The following is a 19,571-nucleotide window of genomic DNA, read 5'->3' as shown; positions in this document are numbered from 1 at the left end:
TAACTCTCAATAAAAATCCTTCTGTACAAGAAAGTACTGTTACTTGCCAAACTGAAGAGAAGAAATAGGGGACGAGAGTGGCGTTTTGAAATGAAAGAGAGACCAAAGCAGGAACAGACCAAGCAAGTAGTAGTTACAGATTTTCGCTTCTTGAGCACCCTCATCTAGAACAGTCGTACAGTTCAGGTTGGAATGGATGTCAGCAGGTCTCCAGCCCAACCTCCTGCTCAAAGCAGGGCTGGCTACAAGAACAGACCAGGTTGCTCAGGATCTAGAAACCTGTGATGGACAGAGATTTCAAAACTTCTCTGAGCAACTTGTTTTCCAACGCTTGGCCATCCTCCTGGTGAAAAACCTTTTCTCGCTATCAAGTCAAAACATCTAATTTTAATTATGTCTGTTGCTGCTAATCCTCCTATAAAGAGCCTCGCTCCATCTTAACATATTTTCAGTAAGCACTAGCCTTATTTAACAGCAGAATGCACCACAAGGCACACTAAAAATTATATTCCACTAGACTGAAATTGCAGATCAAAGCACTGCCAACACCTCTTCCCAAAGACTTTTAGGACTACGTTGCAAAGACCACGACACTGGAGATTAGAAGAGGCTAAAAAAAGAAATTGCCATTTCCCAAGATGAGAAAGGCAGCATTTCACCACACTGAGATCAAAACTTGAGTCAAACAGTTCTCCAGGTGCAAGGAGTGAGGTGCTCTGAAACAGATGAGCAAGCCTGAACTGTTCCAAAGTTGGGCCAAGGCTAGGCAAGCTTCGCAACTCTCCTAAACAAGCAAGGCCTGTCGCTTAGATTGGACTAACAAAAAAGCAAACAAAGGGCCTGATTACAGACCTCTCTAAAGACTATATTTGCAAGTAAAATGCAGTATCTGAAAATATAAGCGAGTACTTTCCCTGTCAGAGACTGATGACTGATCGTACTTCCAACTCAATCAACATGCAGCATGGCTCTGCTCTGCACTCGGAAGGAGCCTGATTTGTAGCAGTGGTCTGGACATTTTCAGTTCATTTCAGATAAAGCTTGAAAGCCTCAATGTACCAGAGGCATACTGAATCTGACAACATTTTCAACAGGAGGCTTCCAAGACAAAGGATGTTTTTCACCTAAAGATAAAATGAGAGAAAAAATACAAAATAAACTGGCCTTTCCAATTTAAAAAAAAAAAAATTAGAAAGGACATTTTTCGTTTTTTCCAAGATGACAGCAATTTTGAAGCTCAAAAAATTATTATGAAATGTAAGAGTTCTCCAGTGAAACAAGACAAACTCCCACATCTCAGTCATCAGCATAAGAGAAAAACTGGTACGACTTCTTAAACAGACTGCCATCAGCAGTCAAAATTAGTCCCATTTATTGCTAAGTTTTAGCAGCGTAACACTGTGCTAAAAGCCTATTACACTATAGGGGATAGGTTTTGTTTTTTTTTTTTTTCATGGAGAATGGGGGACCAAATCCCAAAGCAACTCAGTAAAGACAAGAAGAGAGGTCGTACAAGAGGTACAAACCACAACCTAAGAGGCCATGCTTAAGGTTTCCTCCCATCATTTATTATTTTTTAACCAAAACTGAGTAAGAGAGAAAGAACACAAATATGGCAGGTCATGAAACAAATGATAAGCTGCAGGTAACAGCATATTTAAACCTTCTTCATATTACTCTCATTTCTGGCTCTCCAGCTTTCGTATGTTGTGAGCTAGAGAGGACGTGAGCTCTCCCAGCGCTTGTAAGGCACAGGTTGAAGGTCACTGATGTGGAGGGTGCCATAAGTGGGATGGAAAATGGCACAGCAAATACTGTCTCCAGCTGCAAGACGGTAAAAGGAAGCACGTATGGCCTTTTTCACAGGCTTTCATTTATCTTTCTTTGCTGGCAGCTGGAGTTACAAGGCTTATCTTTTGTTTTGCTTTTAGATGAAGCAATACACGAAAGGTTGTTAACACTTTTTTTTTTCCTCCCCTCAAATACACTAAAAACCTATTTCAAGGTGTTCTGTAATTCACTCAGTAGCCTCTGTGAAGACACTCCATAAGGATATTTCTTTTCAAAAAATTCCTGCAGTCAGATGATTAGCAGCCCTGCAGCTCACTTCACTTCCCACAGCAAGAGAGCTGCATCAAGTGGGAAATTCTGACGAAAAACCTCAAAATTTGCTACTTGCACAGAAGCAGGAGTTAGGCAAGGTCAGCAGTAACTTGTTTCAAATGTGATTTTTTTCTTCTGATATAAAATTGACATCTTTCTCATTTCACCAGGAAAAACAATTAACTGGACCAATATTACATATTTTGTGCGGATGAGTCTGAAACAAGTTAAGTATTTTGGAAATATTTTGCTACTACTACTACTACTACCACCAGTAACCTTTCTTTTCCTTTAATAATATTTGCATCCCAACTTCAGGATGGGAGAGCTGTCCTTGAAAGAAAAACGCACTTCAAGGTAACAGTACAGTCTAATAAACTAATTGTGTTTCTTTTTTTAGGCGCATCATCTGTGAGCAAAGGCTGATCTAAAGCAGAATGTACTAAAGTTTTCTGCCTGAGCCATAAATGTTTTGCCACCATCTTGAAAACTCATTTGTATATTCTTAAAGGGGACTTCCTGGCTAGCTACAGGTAACAATAACATTTACAATTCCTGTTTGCTCAGATTCACCTTAGAGAAGCTATAAAGTAGAGCACATCTGAAGTCTTCACAGTTAAATACATTAATACAGACATTGACACTAAAATTTTGCATTTTTTCCCTTTCTGGGGTTGATTATGTCCCTCTTACTAATCAATTTCTGGCTCTTCCCATCTTTTCAGTTAGCCCTCTTTAACCTTTTGGTCTTTATATGCCCCATCTCAACACCTTTTCTGGCTGGAATGTACAGAGGGGAGGGGGGAAAAAAAAAAATCATTCTTTCTTGTCTGTTCTCACTGACAATATATTTTTTTTTTCTTTTACAGATACAATACCTCTTCTTCTTCACATTGTGTGACTATTCTGCATATTACTGTGATCATTGGATTTCATAACAATCACTGTGAAAAATCTCCTGTGCTTAGAAGGAAATAAACCTCCCATTCTACACACGCAGAACATGGTTATAAGTAATCAAAATAATTCAATAAGAGTTTAGGAAAAAAAAGTTACGGATTTTAAGAAGTAAAGATTCATTTGATTATTGCAATTCCAGCAGATTGTTTTAAGCAATAGATAGTCTTCAGAGGATGCCATTTAGCAAGACAGCTGGGAGGACAAAAATAGATGCAACTAACCTACTCCCATTGTATGTAAAACAGTTGTAACATGGAGAATGGGGGTAAGACAGCATATGTCAGCAGAGCTTTCTGTTTCCACAAACAGAGCAAGGACATACTTCTCTAAAAGTACATATTTTTAAAACAACAGTTGTTCAAGACAGAAATAACTTTTTTGGTAGGTAACAGCGTGTGAATGGATTAGTGCAGTACAGAGCCGTGTTTTATAAAATGAAACGCCTGACCCTGTGCCATTGTGGTTACTCTGAATCCCAATGAAAGGGTCACACTAACTCTTGATATATTATTTGCAACATTAAAAGCAAAAAAAAACCTGTTGGACATTTAATTTAACTGAAACATTACTCTGATATACAAACCCAGTGATTTTCCAATCCAGAATCTTTAGAGAGAATTTAAAACATCCCAAATAGCCCATGTTATTTTAACAATTCAACAAAAATTTCAAATAAAAAAAGATACAATACCTGAAGAAGGTCACTGAGGTCAAGTAACATGTCTGTGAAGAAGTCAAGGAATATAGATGCTTGTTGAATGTGACACTGTTTCTTAATTTCATTAGCAACCCAAAACAAGGAAAAAATAAACCCAAGTTTAACTGTCAAAAAAAACAAGCAACAGTTCAGTTCCCCAAAAAACCCTGCCTGCAGCAGCTGCGTTTACTGCACAGGTTGTCTATGTGGAGTGATGGTCTCAAAGAACAAGCCAACATACAATACTTACTATATACTGCAGCCTAAGAAAGGCCCAATAATAACAAAATAACAGTAATAAGACAGAACATCTTACACTTTATTTAGGAACGTAAAGCATCATCTGTCTCCTGTGCCAGCTTAGCAACCCAGGATCCCAGAAAAACAGATGGAAGAGCAAACCTAAAAGACTGCAGTCAGTTTATTTTGTCCTCTTCTGTGAGGACCTGTGAAAGAGCTGGGAAGAGAAAGCCGCTTTGGCTATTCTCTTCTCTGACCAAGAAAATAACCTCTTACTCCCTCCATCATATTCTGTGCTACTGCAAAAATATTAGGTCACTGTCTCCTCCTCATTACGGGCACATAATAGCTAAATCCCAGCCAAAACCACTAGAACTTTCCATTAGACTGTACTGAAAGCAAGCACACCTATAAACATACTGTCTTAAAAAGAAAAAAAAAAACAAACACCACTAAGCTTAAGGGGCAAAGGTAGCTTTCTCGCTGCTATCAGAGTAACAAACACAGGCTGGATCTCCTATCAGCTACTCAGGTGTGGCTTACCCATCGTAAAAGGGTTCCGGTTTTACCATTAAAAGGAGTGTCCAAGTAAAGTGCGAGAGGAGGACAGAGAGAGATAGGCAAAGAAAACACGCATGCAGGGGTGTACGTGCCTTTGTGTACATGCCTTGGTGTACGTGCCTTGGTGTACGTGCCTTGGTGTACGTAGCAAAGTGTAAAGAAATCCAGTATTAAAAAAATAATAATAAATACAGAGGGATGTCAGTATAGTTTGGTACCCCGTGGTAATGCAAGTATTAGCGAATGTTCTTAAAGTATACCAGAGTAATATAGTACACATCTCTCCTAAATATTATTAGCCGTGGAAAGAGAGTAATTCAGATAATGTAATCAGTTTATGCATAAACATTTGCCTTGCTAAGAATTTTTATCCTTGAGCATTTCTATCCTTAGTCTGCATTTGAAATGATATGAATTTAGTACTCCAAATTTTTTACAAAATTCAACACATTATGTTAATATTATTTGTTGAAAGTTAATTTTGGCATTAAAAAACACAGCATAGCTGGATATTTGATTAGCTGAAAACTCAGCATGTCTTTGAAAAAAATCCAAAATCCATTATAGATAATATTATGCAAGGCATTAAAGTAATCTTAAAGGAAATTGCTAACAAAAACAATCTGTAAAATACAGATCTTAGAAACTGACACAGAGCAATACTGATTTCAATGCAACTTTTTGGTCAAAGTAGTGAGAAAGGGGAAAATGGAAAGACTTCAATAATGAAATTGCCAAGGAACCATAATAATTGTCAGCTCATCACACAGATCGAGGAAGAAATCACTGCACCAACTTTGTGCTTGAGAAATATTCCAGGTCTGAAAATGTTCCTAGCTCCTTACTGACTTGAAGTGCCTCGATACTCTGTGTCCACCCTGAGATAAACTAAAATTATCTCTAATAACGGACAGATTTCATCACAATTTAGGGAAAAACAAACAAACAAAACAAAACCAAAACAAAAAGGAAAGCAGCTCATAGGTTACTGAGGCACCCAAGTGAGCAGCCTGGTCGGAGAGTCTGTCTGCTGTCACTGGAGAGAGGAGGAGACAGAAAGAGAGCATCAGTGCCAGAGGGTAATTCAGATCTTAGGTGAGCCAGAGAGCGACTTTTCTAACCTAGGAATTTCAGTTACAGTCATGAAATCTGTGCGCCCAAGTATTCTTCATCCTCCTCTAAAAACACTTTGGTGGAAGACATGAACTTTATAATGCAGTAATAAAGCCCAAGCACTCATAAGAAAAAAAAAAAACCCCACCTTTTTGTCCAAGTAAAGAGAAACAGAGAGCATTGCATGCATTTATAACAACAAAAGATGAGAGCTAAGAAGCTGAGAAATTCACTTGCAGGGCTCAGGTAGCTCTGCAGCAATTCAGATCTATGCTATGGATGCTTTAACACACAGTCGCCTTGCTCCTTAGGTAAGTTAGTTCAAGTGTCCACTGAAATTGTAAGCAAAGGTCACAGTAAAAATGTGGCATTTCTGGATTTCATTTAAGGTAGCCCCCAGCAATCTCTCTCCCTGATTAGACGTGTAGCTGCTACAGCGAAGCAAAAGCAAAGGGGAAATTTGAGTCATGCAGTAGCAATGGGCTGGCCTTTACTGTGAATATTGTGAGCACAATTATCAGCAGGAAGTAGTTGTAAAAACAGGCAGTTGTTTTCAAACTGCTTTTCAGAGTTGGAACAGTTCAGGAGAACACACAACAGCTGAAAACAGCAGATAATACTTAATATGTCTTCAAAAATTATACAATCGTAAGATAAATGTTTTCTTTGAAGCGGAAAGAAAACAATGATAATTTTACATATGGAGACTACTAGCACATGGAAAAGTTCTCAAAGGGACAGAAAGCTACTGAAATTGTAGATATACACATACAAAATAACAGGACATAAACACGAGGAGACTTGGGTTAAATATGCACCCAACTGAAAAAAAAAAGGAAAATAAAAATTAAAAAGTGTTAATAGTTTCAATTACTTTTGCTTTGCTGTTCATTCTTTAAGCTAATTTCACGAAGGTATGCAACTGACTGTCCATCACTGAAAACTTTTAAATCAAAATGAGATGAGTCTAAGGGCTTTACTTCAAAAGGGAATCCTTTGACCAAGGTGATGCAAGAGGTCAGACCCAGTGGGCAGAACGCTCCCTTTCTGCCTTTGTAATCTGGTAATCTGCGGATAATGCGAGAGCACCATGAATCACAGCAATAATGATCTCATTCTCAGCACCAGAGGAAACAAAAGTTCACGATGAAATGAATAGTACCGGAAACCTAAAACCCCAAATACCAAAACAAGCATTCATTTGTCCTTCAGACAGACCTACATTTTTACATATTCCAGCAATCCTAAAGTACTCACACACAGCGAAATCCCTTTGGTTTTCAATATTAATATTTAGCAGGAGGCAAAACTGCCATTTGCCAAAGCTATATAGAGATGCAGGAATAAATTGTGGAAGATGCTTTTAAAAATCATAGAATCATAGAATGGTTTGGGTTGGAAGGGACCTTCAAAGGTCATCCAGTCCAACCCCCCTGCAAGGAGCAGGGACATCTCCAACCAGATCAGGTTGCTCAGAGCCCCGTCCAACCTGGCCTTGAATGTTTCCAGGGATGGGGCATCCACCACCTCTCTGGGCAACCCGGGCCAGTGTTCCATCACCCTCAGTGTAAAAATTTTTTTCTTTGTGTCCAGTCTGAATCTGCTTCCTTCTATTTAAAAACCATGACCTCTCGTCCTAACACAACAGGCCCTGCTGATGAGTTTCTCCCCATCTTTCCTATAAGCCCCTTTAGGTACTGGAAGGCCGCTATAAGGTCTCCCCGGAGCCTTCTCGTTTCCAGGCTGAACAGCCCCAACTCTCTCAGCCTGTAAAAACAACAACTATAATTTACAATAGAGTTGTTCACCCTCCTAAAAAAAAAAAAACAAAAAACAACCAACCAAAAAAACAACAACACAACCAAACAAACAAAAACAAAACAGTTTCTGACAAGCTACAATAATCGGGAAGCCTTCAAACAGATTATTTCATGGTACTGTGTCAAAATTTTTCCACTATGTAGCCTGTTGTATCTGGGAGATACAGGCACATATGAGCAGCACAGAGAAGACAAAGAGTCTAGTTTTTGTGTTAGTTAGCTTTCATAAGTTACCCTCAGAAGTTTTTTTTAGTTATTTTTACAAACTTACTACAATATCAGCCGTACCATAGAAAGAGGACTAATGCCAAGGAATCGTGACTGCAAGCCACTCAGCAGAAATCTGACATCCATAAGAGCAGTGCCGTCCACTAATGAAGTGCTACCTTTTTTCAACTGAAGCTAGAATGCTTTGTTTCTAACAAAAACTAAAACCAGATCCATTAAACATACGAAATACTTAAACATAACATCCTCTCTGTACAACAAAGCAAAGCTTAATGAAAAGCAAAAAAAATTTCTGACTACTAAAACAAATTTCTCTCAAGTTCTAAATGAAATCAAATATTTGCAATTTCAGTGTTACGGTTCTGTATAACCGTAGAGATGGGAACTTCCCAGAAGCACTTACAATAACAAACGCCTGGAGATAAGACAAAAGGGAGGGTGGACGTAGAGTGATACCAGGGTGCAAAACTAGTGACAGCATTTGACTGGCCCTGAACCTAGTTTTCCATCTTTCAGTTCAACATCCAATTCACAAACTTCCCTTTTCATATTTTCATACACCAAGTGAGTTCTGATTATAACTTATCACAATTGTCTCTCTGCTGCTTTAGAAACTTTCACCATTTTAATTAGCAAGTAATTAAAACTGACTGACAGCACTAATTGTTTAAGGTAAACATTTCTCTTCCCAACAATACTGAGCTAAAACGATTAGAAAATAATAACCAAACCCAATTCTTTTGTAGAAAACTCATTTCTGATAACTCTAACAAAAGCTTTGCCTTGAGGCTGAAATCCTACAGAGCCAGTTTCCTAAGTTTCCAAATTTCATCTGTGCTAAGAAGTCCACACAGCACAGGCTGCATTCGAGTATACAAATAAAAATAGCATTTAACAAATCAAACTGGCAAGCACAAATGCAATTTTCATAAAAAGCTACCTTTATTTATGTGTGGATTAATGAATGATAAAAAAAAATGCATTTAGGCCTGTGGGTTTTTTGCTTTCTTTGCACACAGCTGCACATCTGTATTTGATAAAACTGTATTTTTCTATATTCTGAATTCTAAAACCGCCAGCTGAAGGACTCCTTCCCCAGGTCCATCACGTTGTTTCTCCAGCCGTTCCCTTTCAGCAGATGCAACACCCCTCTCTTTGCAGATAAGACAAAGTTAACGGTGGTCATCCAGCATCCTACAACCACCTAGGCAGGTTATGAAAAAGGTGATGGGCATTTCAGGCTGCATTCAGCTGGCCTCATCTCACAGGATTAAGGGTCAGAAGTGAAGCTTTCTGGCTCACCTAAGACCTGAATTAGCCTCTGACACCAGTTCTCCCCTCCTCTATCTTCTGTGTCTGCAGATAAAATTGAGGGCAACTGGGCTGCTACTGGCGCCTCAGCCACTCGGACTGGGTGGACCCAACGCCTGCGAGCTGCATTAATCAGACTCCCCAGTGCCTGTACAGTTCAGTCTTTACTAAATTAATGCTGTAGCTTTTCTTAGTAATTGTCTTCAGAGTCATTCCCGTTTAGAGGAACACTTTCAAAAGCATGCCAGGCAGCTGAATCCGCACTGAACGTTCAGCCCTTCTGAAAACGCTGCCCGTAGAGAATACTGTCTTCAAAGGATTCCGGCTACGCTGTATTCCTAGTGTTACTGGCTTCAAGTAAATAACCTGCTTTGTGGGATATTCCAAAGTATTTGCATAGTCGCATGTAAATTTATAACACAGCACAATTAAAAAAAAAAAAAGTAAAAAAATTAATTTCTTGTCCCAAAATGCTCGTGCAGTCAACTCTCAATTATTCAGGAAACCAGATGGATAAAATATGCAAATAATATCCATACTAAGCTACTGGAAGGTAATCTAGTTAGTATATTTACTTTGTGAAAAGAAAATTTAGACATAGAATGAAAATGTAAATATTAATTTAGAAGTTCTGAGAGACATGAGGTTAATCTTCAACCTGGATGATGTGACCGTGTATAAATAACCGCTATATTCAAACAACAAAAAGTCTCCAAACAAGAGACTCCGTCCCTTGAACAGTAAATTGAACAAGCGCTGGTGAGGGAAAACAAGAGAGGTTGCTAGGAGAAGCAAGGTTTAAGGAAGAACTTAAAAGAAGAGTGAGGCTGGCAGACAAGAATGGGAGAGGGGCACCAGGAAAGGAGCAACGCTCAGGCTGCAAGGGAAAAAGGGACGAGAGTAAATAGTCAAATCCCTGCAGAAAACATCCTATGTCTGAAAAGAGTTCAAAGAGATAAGCAGGCATGAAACTGCACAGTCCAGAAATCTGCACAGAATGACCATTTCATAATAAAGTGGGCATTAAAAAAGCAGCTGGGAAGGAGGACAGCAACAGTAAAGATTTAATTAAACATAAAGGAGTTCAGTTCTCTCTCTTTTTCCTGTATACATCGTCTGTAAAGGTTCTGAGTCTTGTACCAACAGTGAAAGAAAAGTTACCTAAAATTCAGAGGTGCAGATTTGGAAGAACTATTCTGAGATGACAATATATTCAGCACAGCAGCAACACACACATTTGGAAACATGAAGCAGCTGGCTGAGACAGAGAGGTGGCAGAAACTAGGAGCAGAGAAAAATCACTGCCTGCTCAGAGGTGGCAAAGGACAAGGAGCACTGTCATGAGCCTGACAATCTGCTTTTCAGAAGACTCCAAATGGCAGAGTTTGGAAAGATTTTTTTAAAAAAAAAGAAAAAAGAAAAAACCCACCAAACAACAAAACAGAATAGTCTCAGCCAGTCTGCCCCAAAGTGGCTTGATTCTGGCCCATCACCACCCCCTTCCCTGGGCTGCTATTTGTGCAGCAATGTGTTTAACCAGCCTAGGGAACTGTCCGAAATAATTATTTTTTTTTTTTCCCTCCCCCACTGTTTTTTTTTTTTTTGGCCTGTTTTCAGCCAGATTAACTCCCCAGTTCACATATAACTGCACAAACACCTGGCCTGATAGAAGGCAGGGGACAGACTGGGGGAGGACGGAGCAGGCACGGGCCCAGCGAGATAACTTCTTCTGAAGCCGCGCCAGCTCACGCTGGCTTCAAGCATTCATCAAAACCAGAGCCTGGGACAATCTCTCAGTCACCCATCCCACCTTCTCAAATTTCTCTTTAAAGTAACACTGTTTGCAGAGTTCTCCCCAGCTCGCTCCAAAACACAAAGACCTACCTTACCTGAAAGAGAAACCTTAAAACAAGTAAGGAGCAAAAGCCTGCAGAGTAACTGCTTTATAGTAAACCAAAATCTTATAAAACTGATAACACCTTCCTTGTTTTAAGTACATACACAGTTCCTGTGTGAAAGTTTATCGTAGTACTGCTCTGGTTTACCCACAGTAAACACCCAGCTATACTTTTTGAAAAGTAGTACTACAGTGCTCAATTAAACCAGAACAAAACCAAATTCTGTAGATACTGAATTTTTCACATTTTCCATGCTAGAAGCCAAGCGTTACATCTTCGCTTTCATGCCCGCACTGAGCCTAATGCGCTGGTATTAAGTGCTCCTCAGAGAATTACCTCAACAGACCTTTGCTGGGATGGGAGCACGGCAGCTGCTGCACCCAGCACGGGACACGGCAGGGTTTGCGCAAAACCTCAGATGCTGCTTTCCTGCCAGTATCGGTGAACTTGACTTATCCGTGCACAAGCATTATCTCATCTCTTACACAGAAAATAGTGCCACTTGTATAGCAGAAAATTTCTGACAGTAGAGCCTAGAGCCTTTGTTTTAAGGAAAAGTATAGCTTCAAAAAAAATTAATTGCATCCCTGCCATTCTGAGGCTGCTGACTCCTTAACGGCGTTTGGTGGGAAGGCCAACAATGTGTTAAAGTTCCCATTCTCAAAGGCCTTTAAGAAAATCCTATCAGCATATGTCATGTAACACAATGACAGAATAAGCCCTTCTGTATCGGATGCCTATGGGCACATACCTGTAGAAACCTCTTTCGTTATTTGAACTGGATACTTGCCGCCACGCAGCACAGGGAGCCCTTGTATTCAGAAAGTGGGCAGTACAGGAATACCTGTTCCACTACTGATATTTTCCTATGGATCAGAAAACTTCACCTCGGTGGGTGGGAGAGCTCTCTGCATTCCCACCCTCCCTCACACCGACAGCACTCCGTCGGAAAACGCCAGGCATAAGGGCTTCATATGGATGTGGCCGGCAAATGCTACCAAATTGTTAATTACTAGTCTTGTAGTAATCAAAGCAAGTTTGATTAAAGGCATTACAGTAATTCACGATAACTTCCCCACTTGCCTGTCTTTGTTACAGAAATTAAACACAGCACAGAACTAAAACTGGGTGCTTAGAACTAGCTTAGCAGCAGTGCTGGGAAGTCAGGACAACACGCCACTTCTACACTGGCTGAACTGCTCAAAGTAGTCTGGTTTAGTAACTTTCAATAAAATAAATAGGAAAACATGGAGCTAAATTGATGCATGGCATCAGTGGGTTGAAAAATCCTCAACCCATGCTTTCACTTTAAGAAATGCCTACACTAAATATAAAAAAAAAAATTTCTACATGTTTACTGTAGCAGAAACCTACATAAGTCAGAAAACCACAGAGGTATACTGAGCTGTTTTTTTTTTTTTTTGAGAGTTACATTTTCTAAACTGGGCTTGCCTTACGGTTCAAAAATAGCAGCTTATCCCAAATGAGTTACTAATAAAGCATTTCACCTGATGTAGAATAACACATCTTGCACAGGCTACGCTTCAGAGTACCACTGGAAAAGTATTCATGGGAGGTTTGTTTAGCAGTACAGGAGTAGAAAACTCGCATTACCTCCTTGGACAGTTAGCCAGGTATCTTAGGATACGGTAACAAACACAAGCAGCTGAGCACGTACAAATTTACCAACCTGTGGACAAGATGCAATATACAAACACGTATTTGCTTTCACTTCACAGCAATGCACAAAGGAGAGATTACCTTTAGGTGTCACTGACAGGGTAAGAAGACACCTTCACTTCTGAAAGCCCAACTGAACAGGGCTCAAGAAGAACTAAATAAAAGAACTGCAATGAGCTTTTCTAACTTCAAAAATACCAAATACCAATTTTAAATACCTTTCAGGGCTAGAGACAAGTGATGCATCATACTTAGAGATAGATACCATTCTCAACATGACACATTCCCCTTCAAGGACATAATATACTGGATCTTAAATTTAAAACAGATTTATGTCTTGAAAAGTTGCCCCTTGAAAAATATTGAATTTGGTCCTTGAACAAATAGAGTACAGCAGGTAGAGGGAGGAGTTTGTGTGGCAGGGAAGAAAGATGACCTATCTGAGATTTTAAGGTATCTAACTTTTCAGAGAGTTCAATTACGAGAATAAATCTTTGAGATGATCTACTGAGCAGGGAAAATACAGTCGTGGGCATTTGATACACTTTCTATTTTATCTACACAAAAGGGTGGGAAATAAGCACTTGTCCTTTGGAATCGGTTTTCCCCAGGAAAATTAACACTAGGCTGTGCCTCAGGACACTGGGGTTTTGTTTCCATTTTGGCCACTGCCCTGCAAAAAACATTTCACCCTTCTTCAGCATGCTTTTATAATTAAGACAACAGCTAGCTTTCTCTTCCTTGGTAAAATGCTCTGAAATCTGATTATCTCACTATTATAATACACATTTTGACTCTGAGGTTCCCAAGTCTCTCCAAAGGGCCAGAGAAAGAAGCTTGCAAGTGTGCTTCGGCTATCATCTCCTCGTAGTTAACTAACTTTATGGTCAATAATAATTTTTCAGACCATGTCCTTGCATTTGAAATACCCAAGCTACATCTTGTCTTAATGCAATGCCCACCTGTCCAAAACATGCAAAAAGGGCTTGAGAGCTAAGGGACATCCTGAGCTCCTTACAATGAAAACAGACGCAATGCACATCACAGATTTAGCCCCTCATTTCAAGTATGCCAGCCCTAATTTTCATCTCTTTATTATCCAAAAGCTAAGAAGCTCCTATAATAACTTTGAATTCCTTTATTCAGTTTAAGATTTAATTCGATTTTGCACCAATTTGCTCTAAAATCATGTTGTCAATACACATACCAATTCTCAGTGTTAAAAAAAGATAAAGCAAGTGTCAACTCATCTTTATGAAGGGATCCTTAAAGAGCAAAAGGAAAGCCCTTTACTGGGGCGAGGTGTGTTGGGGGCGAGGAGGGTAGGAAGGGGCCAGAACACACATACCAATATCCTACCAAAAACTCAGGTCTTCAGTAAGCAATCTGCCGCAATCCTCTGCTTGTCGCAGACACTGCAATTCTGTTGGCACTACTGTCACTGAAGTAGGAACTCCCAAAGCATCACAAGACAATGTTGCACAGCATCACTTACTGAACACACTGAAGTTAATTTACTTGCAAATGGCATTTCTCACGTTCTTAAAAGTTAACAAGCTTCATTAAATAGTGCTAATCAAGATGGAAAATGAGGAATATTTTCTTGAAGTGTCATTTTAAACTTTTATCCCTGTATTATCTTCTTTTGAATGCGGCAGCAACGGCAAGTGCTTATCTTGTGTCTCTCACAGCACAGAGACTGCTCTTTCATTATCGGTTTTTAAGAAGCTGTAAACTTATCTCAGCTGCTGGAATTCTTCGTGAGAGAAAAAAAAAATCAGTAATGATGTACGTATCATCTGCCTCTGGGAAAATAAAAACTGCCAGTGATATGCTGGGAAAGATCTCCTTAGACTCCTTTCACGCAGTCTTGCAGTAGTTTTATTGTAACCAAGCAGCATAATTTCAAATAACGTTCTACAGCACGCTGATGGCAAGTTCCTAAAATACAGCTCTGCTCCGAACAACAACAGAGAATGCTATTGTGGGTCTTGTGTTTACAGCTGCTCACTGATTGTGTCATATTTGCAAAGCCTTCAAGAGAAATGATAGCTTTTTTCCCACCACTGAGACTTACAAATTCAGCCTAGGATTTTGATAACAAGCTCAGTACAACACCACAGCTAGTAAGCCTGCAGAACTTGCTCCTCTTCGTGATTTCAGCTACAACTTCCAAGTGTTTTATCCAATATACTTGGAAAAATATATTCCAGGGTCTTAGCAAAATCAAGCAGGAGAGTAATACGCAGGACTCCTGCATTGTGGGAGGCAGCATACCCCTGTATGACGTACAGACGCACACGGGACACAAACACAGCAACATCCCATTACTGCCCTGATGAGCAAGTAATTCGCTTCCCTTCTGTACCTCAGTTTCTCCAACCAGAAGACGGGGACAGTAATACTGACCTTCTCCATAAAATGCTATCGATTCTACACCTCCATCACCAGGACCCTCAGCTAGGAGGGAGCAAACTGGAGTTACAATCCTGCTGCTAGAACTGTTTAAATATTAGTTCATTATAAGCACATATAATAAATGCATTAGTAAAAAAAATAAAGAATCACACAGAAATAACCTGAGAGAAAGAAGCTGAACTAGGTATACACCCTCTCAAAGCCTGGCCATTCACCTACAAAAGCTTCCACTTGTTTGCTCTTCTCCCGGCCCCACAATTCTCGCATTTCAGATTGCACAGCAACAACAGCTTCAAAAGGAGAACAGGCAAGGTTCGGCCCCAACTACCCTCTCGGCTTTTAACTCCTCTTACAGAAGTGAATATGGGTTTTCTGCAAGTCAGCAAGAGGCGTTAGTCATCAGCTCTAAAAGAAAATAATTTAAAAAATAATAATAATCAATGAGCACCTGTTGCTGTGTCGCCCATCAGAAGACGTATCGCTCTGGACTCTGAGCAAAGAGAAATTCTCCATACAGAGTACCACTCAAACACTTAAACTGCCAAGGGGAAAGACAATTCAGCTGCACCCCTGAGCAAAGCATCACCTACCCCTCCGTTTTACACGGCACCCTAACCAACACGGGCGCAGGGGACACTGGCACTGCATTGCATTGCTGGTTATGGTGAATTCAGCAAAGCTGAAGACATGGTCTGCCATGCTGTTCTTAAAGCCAAATTGTTGAGACATCATGGTTTGACGAGCTGGCCTAGAAGGTAAGCAGAAAATTGGCTGGACTGCCAGGTTGGAAGGGCTGTGATTAATAGTGCAAAGTCCAACTAGCAGACAGGTCCTACAGGGATCCCTTGGGGACAATGCTGTCTGGATTAGCAATGAGAAGGCATGGCAGAAGGCACCCCAGGCAGGTATGGAGGTGACACCAAGCCAGGGGAGCAGTCAATACAGCAGAAGGTGGGGCTGCCATTCAGAGGGATCTTAGAAGGTTGGAAAACTGGGCTGACAGGAGCTGCCTCTGTCTTTGAACTTCTTGAAAAGTCTCACACCCGAGACAGAGTAACCCCTTGCTACAGTACAGTCTGGGACTGACCAGCTAAGGAAGAGCTTGCACAAACGGAGCTGGACAAGTTGAGCAGAGTCAGCAGCATGCTCTGGCATCAAGAAAGGCCAAACACATAGAGAGCTGTACTAGCAAAAGTGCAGCCAGCAGTCAAGGGAAGTGGTTACTCCCCTCTATTCAATACCTACGAGGCTGCATCTGGAGAGCAATGTTCAGGTCTGAGTTCTGAGGTACAACTTCAGTACTCTGGAATGACTTCAGTAGAGAGCCACTGAGTGACTGAAGGGCTGGAGCACGTGATCTACAAGGAAAAGCTGAAAGAGCTGGGCTTGTTCAGCCTGGAGAATACAAGGCTTTAGGGGAGATCTAATGCTGCCTTAACTACCTAACTGAGGGGGTATGGAGAATATGGAGCCAAAGTCTTCCCAGACACACACAGACAGAGCAAAAGGCAACAGATGCAAGTTGTAGCAAGAGAAAATCTGATTAGGTATTAGGCGGGAAAAAAAATAAATCTTTGCCATGAAGGTAGTAAAACCCAGAGAGACTATGACATGTCCATTGCTAGAGACAACCAACCAGAGTAGGACTTCAGCAATCTACTGAGGACATGAGTAGGGAATTGGAGAGATGACTTCCAGAGGCCCCTTCCAATCTAAATTATTGTACAGTCCTACATAGGGCACAGGCTTTCTGGATTGTCTGCTCTGTATTTCACCACCTTCAGACACATTGCCTATAACCATTTCCCTGTATGTACCACACCTTCTCCGACTGCTGGAGGGCTGGTGGAAAAAGCTCTGTATTCTCTTTCCTCTCATCCTACAGCCTGTCAGTAGGAAGGGCTGTTGTGATGAAGCACTTCTGTCAAATTACTTTTTTTTTTTTTTTTGCAGCATCTTTTTTTGATGTGATCCTCACATTCTGGATGCTACCTCTCAGCCAACATTCTTGGCTCCCGATGGTGCTCCTGACTTCTCCAGTTGTAACAGGAGGAAAGTGACCAATTTACAGCTCTGCTGGGAGGGCTGCCAGCATTATCAGCAAAACCCAAGGACTGGAGCATTCTCTTGTTTCATCATTGAATGACTATGAGAAACAGCTGAGACACTGAAGCCACCAGTTCAAAGACTGAGGAATGAGTACAGCAGCAACCAATGCTTGAGTTGCTTTCCTCTGCCCCAGTAAGAGCTTAAAGTCTAGGTGGAAGATAATAAATATTAAACTGAACACTGACAAGAATATTTTTCAACTGAAAAACTATAATCTGAATATGTGCTGGAAGTAATTATTGGCAGTGTACTGGGGTCTCCAGATGTGACAAGAATGCAGTGATTTGGGAGTCCCTCAGAGACAGCAGCACAGATGCAGTCCATCTGTTGCATTCTCTAGAAGACTGATCCTTTAAGGACCAGAAATTTTCATATAGAGAAGAAAATTCAACTTAGATTCTGAAGAAGTTACCAGCACTCACGTGAGAAAACCAAACTTTCAACTCCAGGTAAGTACAGAATAGAGCATTCTCTGACTTCAGGTACAACTGAGACACAGCAGCTGAAACCTCCAGATCTTTGTTTAAAAGACGACTTCTTCAGTAATGACTTACAATTCTTTTACATTTCTTTCCTCATTTCCCTAGAGATCAAGGATGGTCCACTGGTGATTTCAATGGCAAATTTCAAAAGAAATGTTCCCAAAGCAGACAGCCCAGCTCTTTTGCCCAACAGGAAAAGTCACAGAAAAGCATCTATAATCTCACAGCCTCTGAAGCTGAACAGGCAGAACTTCATTACTCTGAAGCCATGGCTTCATTAGGGAGAGGGGGTAAAAAAAAAAAGTGTATTTTTAATGCAAGTTAGCTAGAAGGGGACAAAATTATTGCAAAGCAAGGACACAGTGGTGCTTTCTCAGAAACTGGCAAGTTCAGGTAACCTCTCAAATTTTCTGCAGTCTAACTTGAAACACCAGCTCTTTGTTTGTCCTAGAACTGCGCCGCACGTTACAGTACCTGAAAGGACAATAACAACTTTGTTTCCCCTTGGAAACTGCAAGGCCAAAAGGCTCTCTACAAGCACAATTAGAAGTTAAAAGGACCAATTATAGAAGGAAAAATACTGTAAAACAGATAAGGTGAGAAATTCTCCTGACAATAAGACAGAGGCAATGTTTGGAGTTCTGGTTTTTATGTAATAGAGACTTTCTCATTTCAGTTAGTACGTGTCATGTTGTCGAATGCGCGTTTTTACTGAACAATTTTCTCTTCATATTAAAAAGATTATAGCATAAGTTAGATACAATTTTTTGTCCGCACTGAAAGGATTTTTTTTTCAGTCTATATATTTCCACTGTTTCAAATTTGCCTTCCATCGTGAGTAGTTCACATACGATTACATAAAATATATTGTTCACCGTTCCTCCCTGCTTACCAATACAAAAGGAATCTGAAGAGCACTCTGATTTCTACTCCCTGTCAAGGCGTAAGCTAAGACTTTATTTTTGGCAGACAAGCTGCTCCTTCATTGAAGAAACGGTTATATATCTCCATTTAAAAGTACTGATTAGCAAATCTCATAGCACTTTACCAACACATACAGTCAAAACATCACTGAGACTACTGTGTTTCTCCCAAACTGGAAGGATGTTGAAAACTTAAATGATTCACTTACAGCTGATCTAAAGATGAGAGCTCCGCAATTTATGTTTTATTGTCAAATGTTTAAAGGATCAAATCTAAATAAAATACACAATACACAAGCTTCAAAGCAGACGTTATCTTCAACATCTTATTTCCAATTAGCAAGTCAAAATAAAGAAGGCATGGGGAAACATTTGGCTTCAAAAGCAGAGCTCTGGAAGAAATCAAGGTTTTGGTTGTTTTGGGTCTCATTTAGGGCTGCTATTTTTCCAAATTGCTGAAACTGGATAAAATTGAAAGATTATTCTCTCTCTCAAAGGGGGGAAAATAGCAGACATACCACCATCTGATTGGGCATTACATCATTCGTACTTGCAACAATACTGAGCCAGTCTGGCAGAGAAACTTAAAAGACATTTTCTTTTGCCTTCAAGGAAGGACATGGACTTGCCATAAAGACAGGCTAACAGTGAAAAGGTTATAAAAGGCTCAGCTCACAATTTTACTTGGCGTGAGATTACAAAATGCTCAAAATCTTTCATTGAGAAGCATTTCCAGGACGAAGTTTGTGCATGAAGACTAGGCCGTGCAAAAAAAAACCCAAGTGAGAGGCATCTGAAGAAATACGACAGCGCACGAGAAGTACTTTTACCAGTTCTTGAAAGGCTTACACTTTATTAGGATGTAAGAAGTCACTATCAAGACCACTTCCAAGATATGAGGACAGGCCCGGTATGGGAATGAATCCTGTTTTTACTAAACAAATTTGAAAGGTAATATTGTTTCTCTGATATACTTTCATTTTGTTCTTACAACATCAAAAAAGTGCAAGATAAAAAAAAAAAAGCTG

At 40.2% G+C, this 19,571-nt stretch overlaps 1 protein-coding gene across 2 annotated transcripts in view; it reads right to left on the bottom strand.

Annotated features, from left to right (window-relative positions):
• BRF1 (BRF1 general transcription factor IIIB subunit) overlaps positions 1-19,571 on the bottom strand; it is a 176,886-nt gene that overhangs the window by 102,544 nt on the left and 54,771 nt on the right. For both annotated transcript variants that reach the window (XM_086749971.1, XM_086749972.1), the window contains one exon: positions 3,755-3,786. In XM_086749971.1, the coding sequence (XP_086606097.1) occupies positions 3,755-3,786 (32 nt within the window). The remainder of the gene's footprint in view (positions 1-3,754; positions 3,787-19,571) is intronic.

Source organism: Chlamydotis macqueenii, chromosome 5 (genome assembly GCF_036417535.1).
Source record: "Chlamydotis macqueenii isolate bChlMac1 chromosome 5, bChlMac1.mat, whole genome shotgun sequence".
In the NCBI taxonomy this organism is placed as follows: domain Eukaryota; kingdom Metazoa; phylum Chordata; class Aves; order Otidiformes; family Otididae; genus Chlamydotis; species Chlamydotis macqueenii.
This window is presented reverse-complemented; position numbering and strand designations above follow the sequence as displayed.